At 40.3% G+C, this 15,238-nt stretch overlaps 1 protein-coding gene across 1 annotated transcript in view; it reads left to right on the top strand.

Moving 5' to 3' along the window:
- The window catches only part of AGBL1 (AGBL carboxypeptidase 1), a 251,982-nt gene that overhangs the window by 28,583 nt on the left and 208,161 nt on the right, over window positions 1-15,238 (top strand). Inside the window, exons 7-10 of the mRNA XM_050309740.1 lie at window positions 7,664-7,872; window positions 11,265-11,430; window positions 12,430-12,503; window positions 14,653-14,769. Of these exons, the coding sequence (XP_050165697.1) occupies window positions 7,664-7,872; window positions 11,265-11,430; window positions 12,430-12,503; window positions 14,653-14,769 (566 nt within the window). The remainder of the gene's footprint in view (window positions 1-7,663; window positions 7,873-11,264; window positions 11,431-12,429; window positions 12,504-14,652; window positions 14,770-15,238) is intronic.

Genomic DNA, 15,238 nt, shown 5'->3' with positions numbered 1-15,238 from the left:
AGCTTAGGATTATCCAAAGAAATAAGTGATGGGACACTACAAACTTGTACTTCATTCACAGCAGGGAAGAAATGCTTGGAAACCCAGTGCAAGAAGAGTGGCCTTGGTTATTGCTGTTCCCCTGTGTGTAGTCATTGTCATTTGGTGATAGCCACAGAGATGGTGAATAATGGAGGAGTAGAAGTTGAGGTCCTTTCTAATGACAGTGCTGTAACTTTCTATCAGTGGAAGCGCAGATTACTGAAACAGAGAAGATACTTCTTGCATGACCGTAATCCAATCTCTCACTCCTGACATATCTCTTTTCAAGCATCCCAGATTGTTTTACTAGTCCTTACATGCATGCTACTTTCCCAGTTGGAGTTCCCCACCTGCCATGCCCACATGGACACAGCAAACAGCTCACAGCAAGTTCTTCCTCCATTGCTTTGCTGTTTTCATAATATCTGTTGTCTGCACACCATCTTAACTCCCTCTCACTGAACTGGCATTATTATACAGGCTGAGCGTGTAGCTTGGTAAATATCTATAAAGGTGCTGAATGCCATGAGAGCATCAGGAGTGTTTTATTCATCTCTTGGACGTTATCATCAAGGTTTCCAGTGCTACCCCTGCCCATCCTTCCTTCTTCAATTTCTATATGCTTACCACAGCTCAGGGTGGGATGAGGAGGTAGATCCTGACAGATAAACTGAGGTGAGCTGAGGCACTGCAACTCTCCCAGAGTCTCTTCTCTCTGTCCCAGTGTGCACATACTACTTTTTTTTCCAGCCTCCTTTGGCTTTGTTCTGCTTTTTCTCTATAAATGTATCTTCATGTCTTGATTCAGCTCTGTATTAAGGCCTGGGGAGCTCATCACTAAGCAGTCCTGAGGTGTGGAGGGGACAAACACCAGTTGGAACTTGTTTGAACAGTGGTGGGAGGTGTGGCTTGCCCTCCAAGTCCCATGGCCTCTATTGCTTTTAGTGAACTCACCTCCCAGAAAAAAAACCAGGAAAACCATTCCCAGTCTTGGGGAAGTGGAACAAAACTGGACCCCTGCTATCTAAGCACAGACAAGCACATACCCAGGGTGTGCAGGCTGGAGGGGATGTGATGGACCAGGAGCCACACGGTGGCGATGTGATTATAGGGATCCCCGCTCTCACCAAGCCTAATCCAATATGTATTTTGGGTGAGTAATTTGTTTATCAGCAGGTTATTTTAATCTAATTTTGGTTGTATTTGTTATTCCCGACTATCTGTGCTTCCCAGAATTACCAGCTTGCATGTCTTTAAGGAAATTAGCTAGAGCTGGTCTCAGAGGCATTTGCTGAGCGGATATTGAAGGAAAAGGCTGGAGAAACGGGCAGGGCCCTCAGTGCAATGCTTGCCTAGTAAAATTGTAATGAGCAATTTAAAAAGACAGGTTGTGGTGACCTCCTGATCGTGCTTATTTCATCAAGACAATTCTGTGTGCTAACAGCAGTTATTGCTGATGGCCTTTCCCCTCTCTTTCTATATCTCTTCCTTCCTCCTTTTGTGTCTTTATCCTCTTGCCTCCCCCCACCAGCCTTTCATCTCTCATTTCCTGCTCTTTCCTCCTCATCTTCCGTCAACTAACCTTTATTTAACCTTTCACCGACTCCTTTTTTATCAAAGCACGAGGATTATGCCTTGTGGCTGGTGGGATAAAATAATCAGTGTCATTCTTTTCCTTTTATGCTGGCATCAGGGAGGGGCAAGTAATTCTGAGGAATAGAAAGTGATGTTCTAGCACAGAAGCAGATTAGGGTTTCTGAAAGACCTGCACTCTCCACATCTGAATTCATAATGATTTACAACAGATCCAGTGATGCAGGTCTTTGATCTTGAGTCAAAGTACCCTATTGTTAAACCATCCCAGTTCCTGTAGCCAACAGCACGATGTCTGTGATTTTCCTAATAATATGCCAGGCACCCATCTCTCATGATCAGTTTAAGACTTTATTATCCATCTATGGATTCAAAATCTAGTATCAACCTGGCTTCAAATCCACAGTCACAACTTGTAGGGTATTGTAATCAGAGTTGAATTTTGCAAATAGTTCCATTCATAATAATCTTCTAAAACAGGCTTTGTGTCTACCCCTTCTTCTTGAATTTCAGAGTGCAGATAGTCTTGACTCTATACTTTGAGGTTTTTCTCTTTGAGAGAAGCTACTTTGTGGGAAAGAAAATTATTTTTGTATATCCTTCATATTCCATCTCCCAAGACACTTCATTCATAGACATATTCCAAACCGAAAGTAACTTGGTGCTCCAGAGAAAAAGGTTGTTTTCATCTTCTGGGACATGGCAATGTCTTCCTGTTTTACTCCTCAGGGTGGGTATAATGAAACCTATGTCAAGGAGTTGCATTATTCTCTGTTGACATCCTTAATAGTGATTGCTTACTGCTTTATCTTGACATGGGCAGTGCTTGTGCCTCCAGTGATGATCTGGTTTCAGAAAATTCAGTACCTGAATTTGAGGAAGTCTTCCAAATTCTATCATCCTTATCTGAACTCTTTCAAACCACTTTAGTCAAAAAAATCACAATGGAAATTTTGTGCAATGGTATTTTTTTTATTTGATTTGTAGCTTTCTGATGAGTTGCCAACAGATTTTATGAAACTGAAAAGTAAAGGAGAAAAAGGAAACTTTTTTGAAAATCAGTTTCCTTCTGAGGTTGGTTCAGAAGGGTTCGGTTTGCTTTTCTACAATTTAACATTTAAGTTAACATTTAATAACATTAACAATGAAACAAAAGCAAAGCAGAGAATAATCCCCATATCATGATACAGTTTGTATGACTGCCACCAAACTGAAAAACACCTGGAACTAAAACAAATATTTTGGAGTACAAAGAATGAGCTGTTCTTGTACTTGTGGCTGATTCCTGGTCTAGGAGCAAAACATGGCATTTATAGTTGCTAAAAAATCCTGTCTGTGTTCTCTAGTTTTGTGCTAGCATTCTTTGTCTATCCTAAGTGCTTAAATAAATGCTTGGATTCTGAAGTTTATAAGGCACAAGCATAGCCCAGTCTTCTGGCTTCCAACAAGAATCGAGCTAATACCAACTGCTTGCTGGAACTCTGTGTCTGAACTCATCCCAGCACTTCGTGTGTGACTGTTTCTCCATGGGGACAATTTTGTTTCTATAGAGGATCCTTGTGCTTTCCTCTAGCAAAAATGACCTCTCAATGACCGAATAAAATAGCTGTATTCTCTTTGCTTTAGGAGATGTCTTGCATCTTTTATTCCCAAGAGGCAATCACTAGAGCAGAGTGGGGAAGTTGGAGATTTTCTTGTTCCTTTCACTGCTTTAGGGGCCATAGGGTTAATTTAGCAGAGCGTTCTTATCTCCAAACCATAGCAATGTATGTTCTTGGCATAATGAATCAGCTGAGTGGCATCAACAAAGAGATTCAAGCAGATAGACAGAAAGATAAATATCTCTTTGTTCTGCCTGGTAAGCAATGCATTGCTCATCATATTTCAGGTTGACCGTAATGCAGTTTTGTGATTAAATATTGCTGCATGTTTTCCAGTGGTCCCTGTGTTCTTGGCAGACACTTCAAAGGGGACTGGATTGTGAGGATGGCTGCAGAAATGTCCACAGGAACACTGGCGGTCATGAGACTTTTATCTACTAAACTGAAAACCTGACTTTAGGATCTGTCCTTGTCTCTTGTCCCCTAACACAAAATGGGAATTCTATCAAAACCAGGGATTTCTTTCTAGTGTGATCCCCTTGGTAATTTAGATGCATCTTTAACCATTTGAGGCTTCTGCACTTCTGGGTAACTGCACAGTTGATCCAGGCCACGTGTTCTGTGCTGCAGTGGTTAAACTTTCACTGAGTAACAGCACTGCCTTGGAAGCCACAAATGGAGAGGCAGTTGTAGAAGTGTGGGAAACTAAGAAGACATCGAGCCCAGCCTCAGCAGGCAGAACTGAAACTCTTGCAAAGAAAATAGCGTGCTAGGGACTGGTTTGAATGGTGGTGAAGACAGTCCTGCCCTGTCAGAGATGTCAGAATAAGACTATGAAGTTAGACTGTCACAGGATAAGAGTCAGAGATTGCTCAGGCAGATCTGATCTAGTAATTAGTTTAGTTTTAATGAGTAAATCTGGGTATGTAAAATATTTAATAAGTACAGACAGATTGGAGAAATATTCTACAATTTACTACACTTAGGGTTAGTATGGGATAGAAATATTATCACGTAAGCTTACTATATGTATCTTAAATGTTACATGCATGCAAAAAATGTCACTTATCAACGTGTCAATGTCTTGTGTCAGGTAAAGGATCTCTCAGCCTTGAGGGGTAACCTTGAGAGACATCCCTACTTGAGGGGAGGTCACTGCCACACAGGCAGCTGCTACAGCGGGAGAGCTCTCTCAGAGAGGCCCTGATGGCTGCAGATATTTATATCATCAAGTGGTTCATATATAGTCAGATTTTTGCTCTTAATGCAGTTTTGCCCACTTATCAGCCCAGTCTTTAGCCAAAACAGTTAGTCTTTGGGTTTGGTACAATGAGGGTCATTAAGTTCACTCAGAATAGGAAGCACCATCCCTGGGCACTTCTGAAAGCTGCGTGGGAGGAGAGATTCCCTTTCCATTGGACACTGACCATACCCAGGGAGAAGGGAAGGGACTAACTAAAGATTAACAGTAAGAGGGTCAAAAGACATAGGACATTTTGCCACTTAACACACAGATCTTACATACTCACTCCAGGAGGGATAGGTTCTTGCTGCCTAAAAATCTGTGCAGTGCTGCTTGTACCTGTATGATTCATTTCCACCATCTGTATTTGTGCCAAAATATAGATAGATACCCAGGCTGGTGCATCCCTAGATGGAGAGACCAACAGGCACAGACAGGTGGGGAGGCCTCCTTTTTCCATTCTACCTTCTGGAGATCTTGGCATGCTTCCTCCTTCATTTATTCACTATTTTATTGACTATAGAACTGAAAAAAATGATAGAAAAAATTAAGAAAAACACTGACAGCACAGGAGAGCAGAGGAGAATCAATGAAATCAGACAGCAGAAACAAAATGAATGTGTTTTTTGCCCCTTCAGCAATTAATTCTCATCGCTTCTGATCAAAGAACTGAGGAAACCGTAGTCCTGCCTCTCCATCTCTTTCTCACAGAACAAACTATCTCAGCTTCACTTTTCAAAGCAACTGTTTTGATCCTGACTTACCACAGAGGAAACAGCAAAGTTATTCTGCTCAGCTTCCTCCAAGCTTTTCATCGAGTATTAAAACTGAGACATAGGACAGTTGTGTGTTCTGGTCCCTATGGAGCTGGGATTCAAATGCGGAAATCTGTCTTGAAAAGATGTGAGGGAAAAAATCACAAACATACTTTATGAGATTTTTTTGTTTTGTTTTAAATAAATTCCCCAAGAAGCTCTACACACAGTGCTTTCCAGTTTTTCCCTCTTCTTACAGCATTGACACAGACAGCTTAGACTTCAAGCACCAAGTGCTAGAGGCTATAAAACTCTAGATCTAGTCCAATTTCATCTGTCCCTGAACAGTTCAGGGAAGCTCTGAGTCTGATCTAAATTGTCCCTACCTTACACTCCCTGACTCTCTTCTTCTTGTCATGTTTTATATACTTACTGACTTTTACAGGGCTTCCTGAGTAATTCTTCAAGGAAGATTGACTGATTTAAGGGGTTAGGCATCCTGCAGGTTAGTAAACATGACAGCTGGTTGAGGATTAACAGAAAATCATGAATAAAATCATTGGGATTGATAAGGGATTCTCAGGCAATTAAAGTTTTCTTTCAGAAAGTCAAATAGAAAACAGAAATACAGAGTGAAGGTCAAAGGAGGAGGATGACCTTCTACATGCTGACAACCACTAAGCCTCGAAATACAAGATGTACTGGCAGAGTTAGTGTGAGATGGTTAACAGTGAGGGGATATAGTGCTAGAAAACTGCAGACCAAGGTGTGGAGCCTGGGCAGAGCTGTGTAGGACTGGAATAGCTGTGGGACCAGCAGGTCAGTGTGGGGGCATGTCAGCAGGGTGGTGTGAAGATGCAGAGCAGGATTAAAATGAGTTGGCAGGCCAGTCTGGGGGTGCTGTTTGTTGCCAGCTCCGTGGTGCCAATGGTAGATAAAATTCCAGGACCAGCCCAGGTAGCAGAACAGCCCTCCAATCCCTTCTCCAGGTAGTTTGCTAATGTACTGCAGAGAGCAGACCAAGACAACTTTAGGCCTCTCCAATGTCTCCATCTGCTTCTTCACTAGGACTGAGGTTTACTGCCCATGCTGCTTCCTGCTTACTCCTCCCATGGCTTCCCTTGTTGCTGATTTTCTTCAGACAGCATCTTTCCATTCTCTCTCTGAACCTCTAGCTTTTTCTCCTGTCCTGTGAATCCCCACTGGTGACCTCAAAATTCCAGGTGTGAGAGGCTCTGGCACTTGGCTTAATGAACTGGAAATGGATTGGAGCCTACTAGCTCTGGAGAACCCGTACCAAGAGCCATCTGTTGTGAGCTGTAGATGCTGATTGGTATTCAGGGAGCTGAGTTCCTGTCTTACGTGTGCTACCTGGCCCCTCTGTTGATTACTGAGCTCCTCACAGCTTCTAATGTGTGTCACAGCAAAGAATGTCAGGGCCAGTCAGGAAAATATGTTTAGGCAGGGTTGGTTTGAAGGGAGGGAGTCTTGGAGTTTGGTATGGCTTCATGTGTGTCCTGACAGGCAAGATGGAACACAATGGGTGAAGGGATGGGTTTTAGAATACTCAGCAGAATTTATTTTTTATCACAAGTTTTGTAGTCTTCTTTTTTCAGTCTGATATCCTGGAGCTACATGTTTAAGGGAGTATTGCAGCTATCCTTCTATATTTTTATATAGTTTATTTATTTATTTATTTATTTAAATTTTCTATGCCTATGCAGTAAAGCCTTTAAACATTACCTGAATATGACCTTTAAAATCTTGGAGCAAGAAAGCAAAAGAAAAAAAGCCCAAAATGCTATTGCTCATGTTAGTGTTTTGTTAATTTTTAAATACTGTGGGTTCCCAGAATCACTTTATTCATGACCTTCACTGTACAGGCATATGTGGGAATACATTTAGAAGTTAAACATAATTTCTCTGTCTGTGACAGGACTGTACAGCCATAAGGCTTCTGAATTTGTTGATCTCAGCAAGGTTTTCTCTCAGGACTGAAGTACAGCACTACGTGAAGATTTTATGACCTGCTGTTGACTAATATCACTGTTCTTTAGCTTTTCTCACTCCTCAAGAGCTTCTGCAGCTTCAGGAAATCTTGTGGTGCTGCAATTGGAATGAAGCTTGTTAGCACTTGGAAGGAGATATGGGGCTCTGCCCATTCCCTACTCATGGTTTGGTTCACCTGGAGGGTTCTGGAGCAGCTGTTTGCAGATAGACAGGAGAGAGGCTGCTTCTTTTTTTCGTGTATGATTCCAAGGACCTAGGGCATGGTTAGCAAATAACACCCTAAATAATAATAATTTAGAAAAAGTTTAAAAATTCTATTTTTTTTAAATGAAGACCATTAAGCAAGAGTGAGCAGGTGCAGGTCTGAGTTTGAACACTGAGTTGCCACATTGTTTTCAAACAGGAAAGAGTTTAATTCAGCCTTTTCTCTCTGTTTTCAGGGTCCAACAGCCGCCGGGCAGTGAACAGGGGCTACCTGGGTGGATTGCTGAGACTCTACCAAGACTGGCATCACCATGATGTCTCCAACAACTACATTTACATTCGAAGGGGTCTGCTGCTCTGCCTAAAGTACATCACCAACATCCAACTGGGCAGGGAGACTTTTCTTGGTTCCAAAGGAATGGAGATTCTCTTCACAAGCGTGCAGGTACCTGGTGTTTATTGTGTTTAAATGAGGTGATTTGGTAGTTAGTGCTGGGTTTTACCTCACAATGCAGGAAATTCCATACTTATATAAATTCAGAATAGGACATATAGATGAAAAAAAATGATAATGTTAAGAAGTATTGACTTTTGCAGAGTTAGTAATTCAGAAAAGCTGAAATCTTAATTCCTACAGGACTCATGGGAGTTCTAATTTAGCCTTTTAATGCTTTTTTCTCCTTCCCCTGTGCATCCTGCTGTCTGTTTGGTCTTCCTCTCCTGAAGAATAATGCAATATATCTATAGAGGAATTGCTTAGGTGTTTCATGAGATTTTTCCATTACAGTATCCAGATAATTTCACTCAATCAGCTCATTTAGCCACGCCTTTTATAATGAGAAACATCCATCAGCTGTTTTTCAGGAGGCTAAATTTTAATCTTGTGAAACATTAACGTGGGTTCAGGAAAGATGCCATAGTCCTGTGGATGGAATCTCTGTAAGGTATAGAAAAGGCAGGTACAGAACAGTGACAGTTTCCTCAGCCTCTCAGCAACATGTTTCCTTAGCCTGCTGTGGAGAAGTGACAGGGAAAATCCTTCCTTTGTAGACCTGATTCCACAGAAGTGTTTCAATTATCATTCTTACTGGCATTATCTCATTCTAGGACCATCACAAACAGAAAGAAAAATCTGTCCCCTTCTCCCTTAGAAAATCCATTGCCCTGTGATCTGGTGTGTCTACTTCTTCCCCTTTACCATCACTGCCATGAATGATTCTTCTGTGACTGAAAGACATTTCTAACTAACAGTATATAGGAGACTTCTGGAATTTTTCACTTTGCTTTCCTCATGAGGAATTGACCATTCCTTTAGGTGGGATGAGGTGGCCAGAACTGGCAGACCCTCTGAGGGCCTATGGCCTCTATTCATGAGAAGTCCCTGGTCTGCAGAAACTTTAATAGGGTGGATGGAAACAGCTACTTGAGGGTAGATGTCAGCTCGTTGCCTCTCCAGAGCCTTCTGCAGCCCATGAAGCTCTCTGAGCTAACATCTCTTGATAGCTCAGCCTGGGAGCAACTCCATGGGAAGTGCAAACATGGGGTCACCTTGGGTGAGCAAACAGGAAATGACACACTAAGGCTCCAGTAAACACTGATAATGCTAATCCTTCCAAAGGTTAGAAGTGGAGTGGAAACGACAGCTCCAGGGGCCTCCAGTTTGCTTTATTCTAATGTGCACTGTTAGGGAGACCTTGGACAAGAAATTACCAAGGTTAATAAATTCAAAGCTCAGTATATTCCCTCACTGCTTCTCTGCGGATATTGTCAGTGTCACATTGTTCCTCCAAGACACCAAGTGTTGGAGGTGCTTCCCATTCCTGATTGGGAAAGCAATGACTCTTTGTCTGTAGACAGTATTTTTGGTGCCTTTAGGAATTTGCTGGCTATGGTGATTAACCTTGACCAAATTCTGAGCAGCTAATGAGATTTTAAAGGTGTTAAAAGCTGGATAGAAAAGTTCTGCTGTAACTTTTTTTTTTTTTTTTTTTTTTAAATCTATTGCAATGGAAACAGTTTTACCAAGATAGGTTTGTTTTAAATTCCAGTGGATATCCTATTTACAAGGATGGTTTTCAATTGAAACCTCTCTGGCTACCTATTGTCTGGGCTGATTGACAGATAAAATACCTGAGCTTTTAATAGCCCTTAAGCTTATGTCTTTACAGAAAGAGCGAATAGTTCAAAGACTGTCACCTTACACAGATTAGAAATGACTGCTACTTTATTTGAGGAGAGTTTAGAGATATTTTAGGGAATTTAGAGGTATTTTGAGTTCTACTTCTACCTGGAATGAAAAATAATTTTAGATAATGAAATCATTTGTGGAAAGGAAATACTTTCTGCTCCCATTGCTTTTTCCTAACTGCAGTTAGACTTTCCTGACACTTAAATGGTATATTCACATTAGCACTGGCTGGTTTTGTGTGCAGTGATAGAGCTGCCTGCTCTGAGACAAGAAAACAGGTTTTGTATCTGCTTTAGGAGAGACTGCTGCATGGAATGTTATTTTGCTATTTTATCACTTTTCCATCTGATGTCTTAAGCTTGCCTGTTTTTTTTCCTGCACTGCTCTAGGATAATATCATCCTATACTCCACTCTCTGTGTTCCAGTAGTAGCATCCATTAGCACCACAATCTTTTATCTTACTGTCATACTTGAAACCTTGTTTTCTTTGTGTATATCCCATACTATAATATCTGGACTATTCCAGATTCAGTAGAGAAAAGATTGAGTGTAGAGACTCAAAAGCAGATCTCCTGAATTCAGGGAAGCTTTACATGAGTTTTCTGAGCTAAGGATTCACTCTTCCCTCGTTCACATTATCCCACCACAAAATAGGTGGGGTAGCTTACACACATACAAAGCAGTCTCCTGCATATTTCTCAAGTGTCAGTAAAAAGGGCTTTTCCAACACAATGTTGTAGTATTTTTCAATCACTTGTAAACTGTATTATCTTGGAATCTGAGAGCACTTTATGAGCACTAATCCAAACAGTCCCACAAATTCCCTGTAAGGCATCTGAAGGCTTGTTTGCACTTTTAAACTTATTTGCTGTAAAGAATAATATGACTTTCAAATGGCATCATTGAGTAACTCCATGTGTGGAAATTCATTGACTGGATGAATATGCCTTGTTCTTGACTATTTAAATTCACTTGGCAGTGAATTAAGTTGACTGTCCCAAGGCAGGCAATTAAACAGTCCTGTGTTCACTGTTCTAGTAAAAACAGAACAGTTTTAGTAAACTAAACTGCAGTAAGACTCTTCAAGAATGTTAGCCTGTTACCACATGGAGACAAACTTTCCTAATCTTTCCTTTAATAACAAGCAAACAAAAGAAACCATGTGAAAGAGTGAATAAATTGAAACAGAAATAGAAACCAGTTCTCCTTAGTGTTTGCTCTACCCATAATAAAATTTTCCTTGGAGATGCTTTAAAAATTGTCTTTTCTCTCCCCCTTGTTCCAAACAGCCAGAGATCTAGAAATACATATTAAGATTCTTGTAGTGAGTCTTGTAAGCATGTCAGCTTTAGATGATTTTTTCCCAGCCTCCCTACAGGAATCCCAGTTAATCCCACTGAATCTTATAATGCCGTTCAATCATACATGAGAAAACAGAGTAAAATCTTCTACAACCAAAAAACCCCTAATACAGTAATTTTCCTGTCCCTGATTCCAATAAAGTACTTTAGAATCATAGAATCATTTAGATTGGAAAAGACCTTTAAGATTGAATCCAATCATTAACCCAGCACTGCTCGGGGGGACTGTGTGAAACAGGTAGGACAGTTGTAAGATACCATTCTTAATGTTCTCCTTTTGTTCCTAGGACTGCTTATCTTGTAAAAATCTGGATCCTATTATAACCACTGCAACTCAGATTCTAAGAAAGTGCTACCCCAAGGAGCATCTGCCTGTGGTGACAGTAAGAAGTTCCTATTCCTTCCCTCTTCCTGGGAATGCCAAGGCTGAACCTCAATGTGAGGGATCTGAAGGTAAATAGCTGAAGGTTGAATTCAATAGGAAGAAAAGGAGCAGGAAATGAGAATTCAGTGTGGGATCTGGGGAAGGGAGACTTGGTATCATAGTCCTGGGGTTTACAGTTAAAATTAATCTGATGGCCTACAGTGTCATTCAATAGAGAATAAATTACTCCCAGGTCCTCTTGAAGCTGGCAGAGCTTGTTTGGAAAATAAATTAAAGAAGACTGAAAGGAAAAATAAAAAAAAAATAAAAAAAATAAAAAAAATAAAAAATAATAAAAAAAGAAAGTCTCCTATTATCCAAAAACATAATGGAGTGGAGTGGGCATAGCGGAGGCTGGAAGTGCCATTGCTCCACAGCAACAGAGTAAGGCACAACTGTGGCTGTGCATGGCTGTTTGGGAGAGGGGAACTGCCCTGGAGCTTTTTCAGTAAAGAATTGCGGGAATTATTATCCTTTTCACTTCCTAAAATAAAAGCAGGTAGCAGTCATGCTCCATGAGTAGAAGATGTGAGCTCTGGCTGAAAAGCAGAACTCAAGCACAGGCAGGACAGCTACTCCACAGAAAAGGAGAAACAGCAGGCTCCATGATACACAAGCAATTCCTGTTGCATTCAGTTTCATGTGGAAGATGCTCAAATACTATAATAATCATAGCAGTAAAACAGTCTAATCTAGATAATATAGATTAAGAGCATCCTGTAATATCATTGCAGCCAAGCAGAAAATCTCTGTACTGCTTTGTAAAATGAGTTGGATCCATACCATGGGGACATTTGTCATGGTTTTGAAAGGCAGTGCTTGAGTCCAAGAGAACAGAGCTTTAAAAACTGGGTGATTTAGTGCCAAATTCATTTATACGAGACTAACAAATAGGATCTACTTTAATCAGGGTTGTGGTGGGTTACAGAGTGTGTGGCACACACAAAAGGATTTACATGTATTTCTCCGCCGGACACGAGAGGGATATTGGGTTGAACACCTTTCTACCTCTTTTTTTACTCCTATAGGTGACTATGAAAGTGATGGAGAGGAAGAGGCTGAAAAAGACCTGGATAATGAGGATGGGGAGAGTAAGGAGGAAGTAGGTATAGGAGCCATAGTTTCCATAATTATCTACATACTGGAAAGCCAAACTTTTCATTGTCCATTTTGACACCCTGAAAGACTATCTAAGCAGAGAATATATATGTGTATGTGGTCCCACATGAACACACTACATGAACAATAGAAGAATATTTGAAAGAAGACAAGGACAAAGCACTGATTTTCATTAGAGTTCTCCTGCATTTATTTTATTCATTGCCTTCTTGTCACCCAGGATAGTGTGGATTTGATGACTTCTCTGTTCCTGCAGAGAGACTGACCTGCAACTATTAGAATCACATACACAGTTGGAGATAAATGGTAGATCTTTGATTCCTCTAGGTGTATGCCAGAAAAATGGAACTCAGTCATGAAAAATTGATTTATTACCTAGGAAAGACTAACCCTCTCTTTCTTCCCATATCAGATCATGTTTGGTCTGTGCACCTACACTAAGGAAAAGGTTAGTTATTTTAAGCCACAGCTGGGGCATTTGAACATATATCCCTTCTTTATTTGCTGTTCTACACAGACAAATAATTAATTGAATTATTCCATACTTCCCTGAATTCTTCCTTAGCACTCTCCCTGCAGTGACCTCACTGGTAAAAAAACCCCTACCAGCTGAGGATGAGAGTGCAAACTTTTTTCTTGTGAAAATACAAACAAGCTCATATGCAAATGTGAAGTACTGAATGCTGCTAATAAGTCTTATCCACATAAAGTGGCTTGGGAAAGCGAATTAAAGAAATGAAGTTGCATATACAGTCTAATTAGATATGATTGAGACTTCTGTGAAAGGGTGTTCTCATTACTGCCCTGTCTTTTTCTCCTCAAGTATTAAACTGATGTCACCCAATGAAAAAAGGAAGTTAAAAAAATCTCACACACATTAGCTGAGTGTCCTAACTTGCCCCTGTCTGGCTGTTTTTATCTGAATATTAGAGCTCGTCAAGATGTTCATTAGGAATAAGGTTCTTGGTGAATTTATCTCCTTCTTTAATTAGTTATTCATTCAGAAACAGCTCCTATGCTTCTGAACTATTTAATAATTCATAAGGATTTACCAAGTAGATGTAAGCAGTTTTGGTTTTGTTTTTTTTTGCCTAAGAGGTTGTTCTGAATAGGAGTTTTAAATACCATTTGTCTGGTGTGCTGGTCATATATCTTCCCTGAAAAATCTTGCTAAAGGGAAAGCAAGCATGGAATGGATAATGAACTTTCAGCTTAACTTTTTTTTTGTGTAAGATCTTTTGCACAATGTTTCCTGGTATTGATGTGTTTTACAAACATTTTCACAGCTAAATAACACATATCCCTGCATACAAGCAATAGCAACCAAACTGAGACTCAGCTTGTGCTTCCATCACTTGTTCAAACAGTTCCATGAAAATCAAAATCACCACATCAACCATCTATTCTTTTGAATCCAAACCTTCAGCAAGTTTGAAGCTACTTAGGCATCAGTATGCAAATCCTTTTAACCTGACCTTATGCTCCCTGCAACCTTTCATTGCTTTTTCACCTAGCCCCAAACAGTAGCTCAGACTCTGCTTTGCGACACAAGTGTGGCTTGGGGTTTGAAATACCATGGACACTTGTGCATTCAGGCAATGTTACGTTTTTCTTTTCATAACAGCTGCAGAAAAAAGTCTGTCTGTGAGAAGCAAATCACTTATTTGATAGCATTCGGTGGAACATACTTAGAGACAAGTGGAATTATTTGAATAATGCTGTAGTGTAATGTGCCGTCATCAATGCCATGTTTCCATCCTTCCCTCCTACCCCATCTTTTCCTGTTTTTTGGTGGTTTTTTTTCCTGGTTTTTTTTTTTTTTCGTTTGGTTGGTTGGTTTTGGGGTTTTTTTTGGGGGGGTTTTTTAGAGGTTTTTTTGTTGGTTTGGTTTTTTGGTTGGTTGGGTTGGGCTTTGGGGTTTTTTTTAATGCAATGACTGAATGCTTGACACAGTTTGGCCTTGGTTCTCATAACTGATATGGGTGAGGCTGCAAATCAATGCATAGGAACTTTCAACTGTGAAAGTTTCAGACCCTGGTCTTATCCCCAGTTCACTGGGGATGGTTGAAATGGTTGAGATCATCTTGTGGGGAATTTGTAATTTGTGTGCTTCTCTAATTCTGCTTTTGTAGGATTATGACTTGGAGACAGATGTGAATAAATTGAGGTCAAGGCCAGTGCTTGACCGACCAGAGGAAGATCTTGGACAATATGAAGCAATGTGTCCAGAACTTTCCCTTAATTTTCAGGTATGATCATAGTGAGGTTTCCTTTATTTATGAATATTCCAGAATTTAAGAAATACTTGAAAGGGAGTATTGACCAGTGATGACTAGACAAGGCTATTACAAAAGGAAATCTGTAAATCTTTTAAGACTGAAAAAACAAAGATTATGACTTGTTACTATAGTTTATTGGTGTGAATCAGGAGTGATAAAGGGAATGATGTTTGATGCCCATTTGTCTGGGTATAGATTAAGTAAGCACTGTTGAATCAATTGCCACATGAGAAATCTGTCAGATAATTTGTATCCTTGCTGGCGATTTCAATGGCAATACCAAGATCAGAATGAGATGTGGAAAATAAATACTGTCAACTAGTGGTTTGAAGGAAGAGGAGAAGATTGCACTGCCACTGAGTGAAATGAACAGTTCAAGCAATCTTTCCTAGTGCAGTTTGGGACTAAAAATGGACTACTGCACTCATTACAAGTATTG

Source organism: Myiozetetes cayanensis, unplaced genomic scaffold (assembly GCF_022539395.1).
Source record: "Myiozetetes cayanensis isolate MyiCay16 unplaced genomic scaffold, myiCay2020 scf14, whole genome shotgun sequence".
NCBI classification, from domain to species: domain Eukaryota; kingdom Metazoa; phylum Chordata; class Aves; order Passeriformes; family Tyrannidae; genus Myiozetetes; species Myiozetetes cayanensis.
The sequence above is the reverse complement of the archived record's forward strand: the minus strand, read 5'-3'. Positions and strand labels throughout refer to the sequence as shown.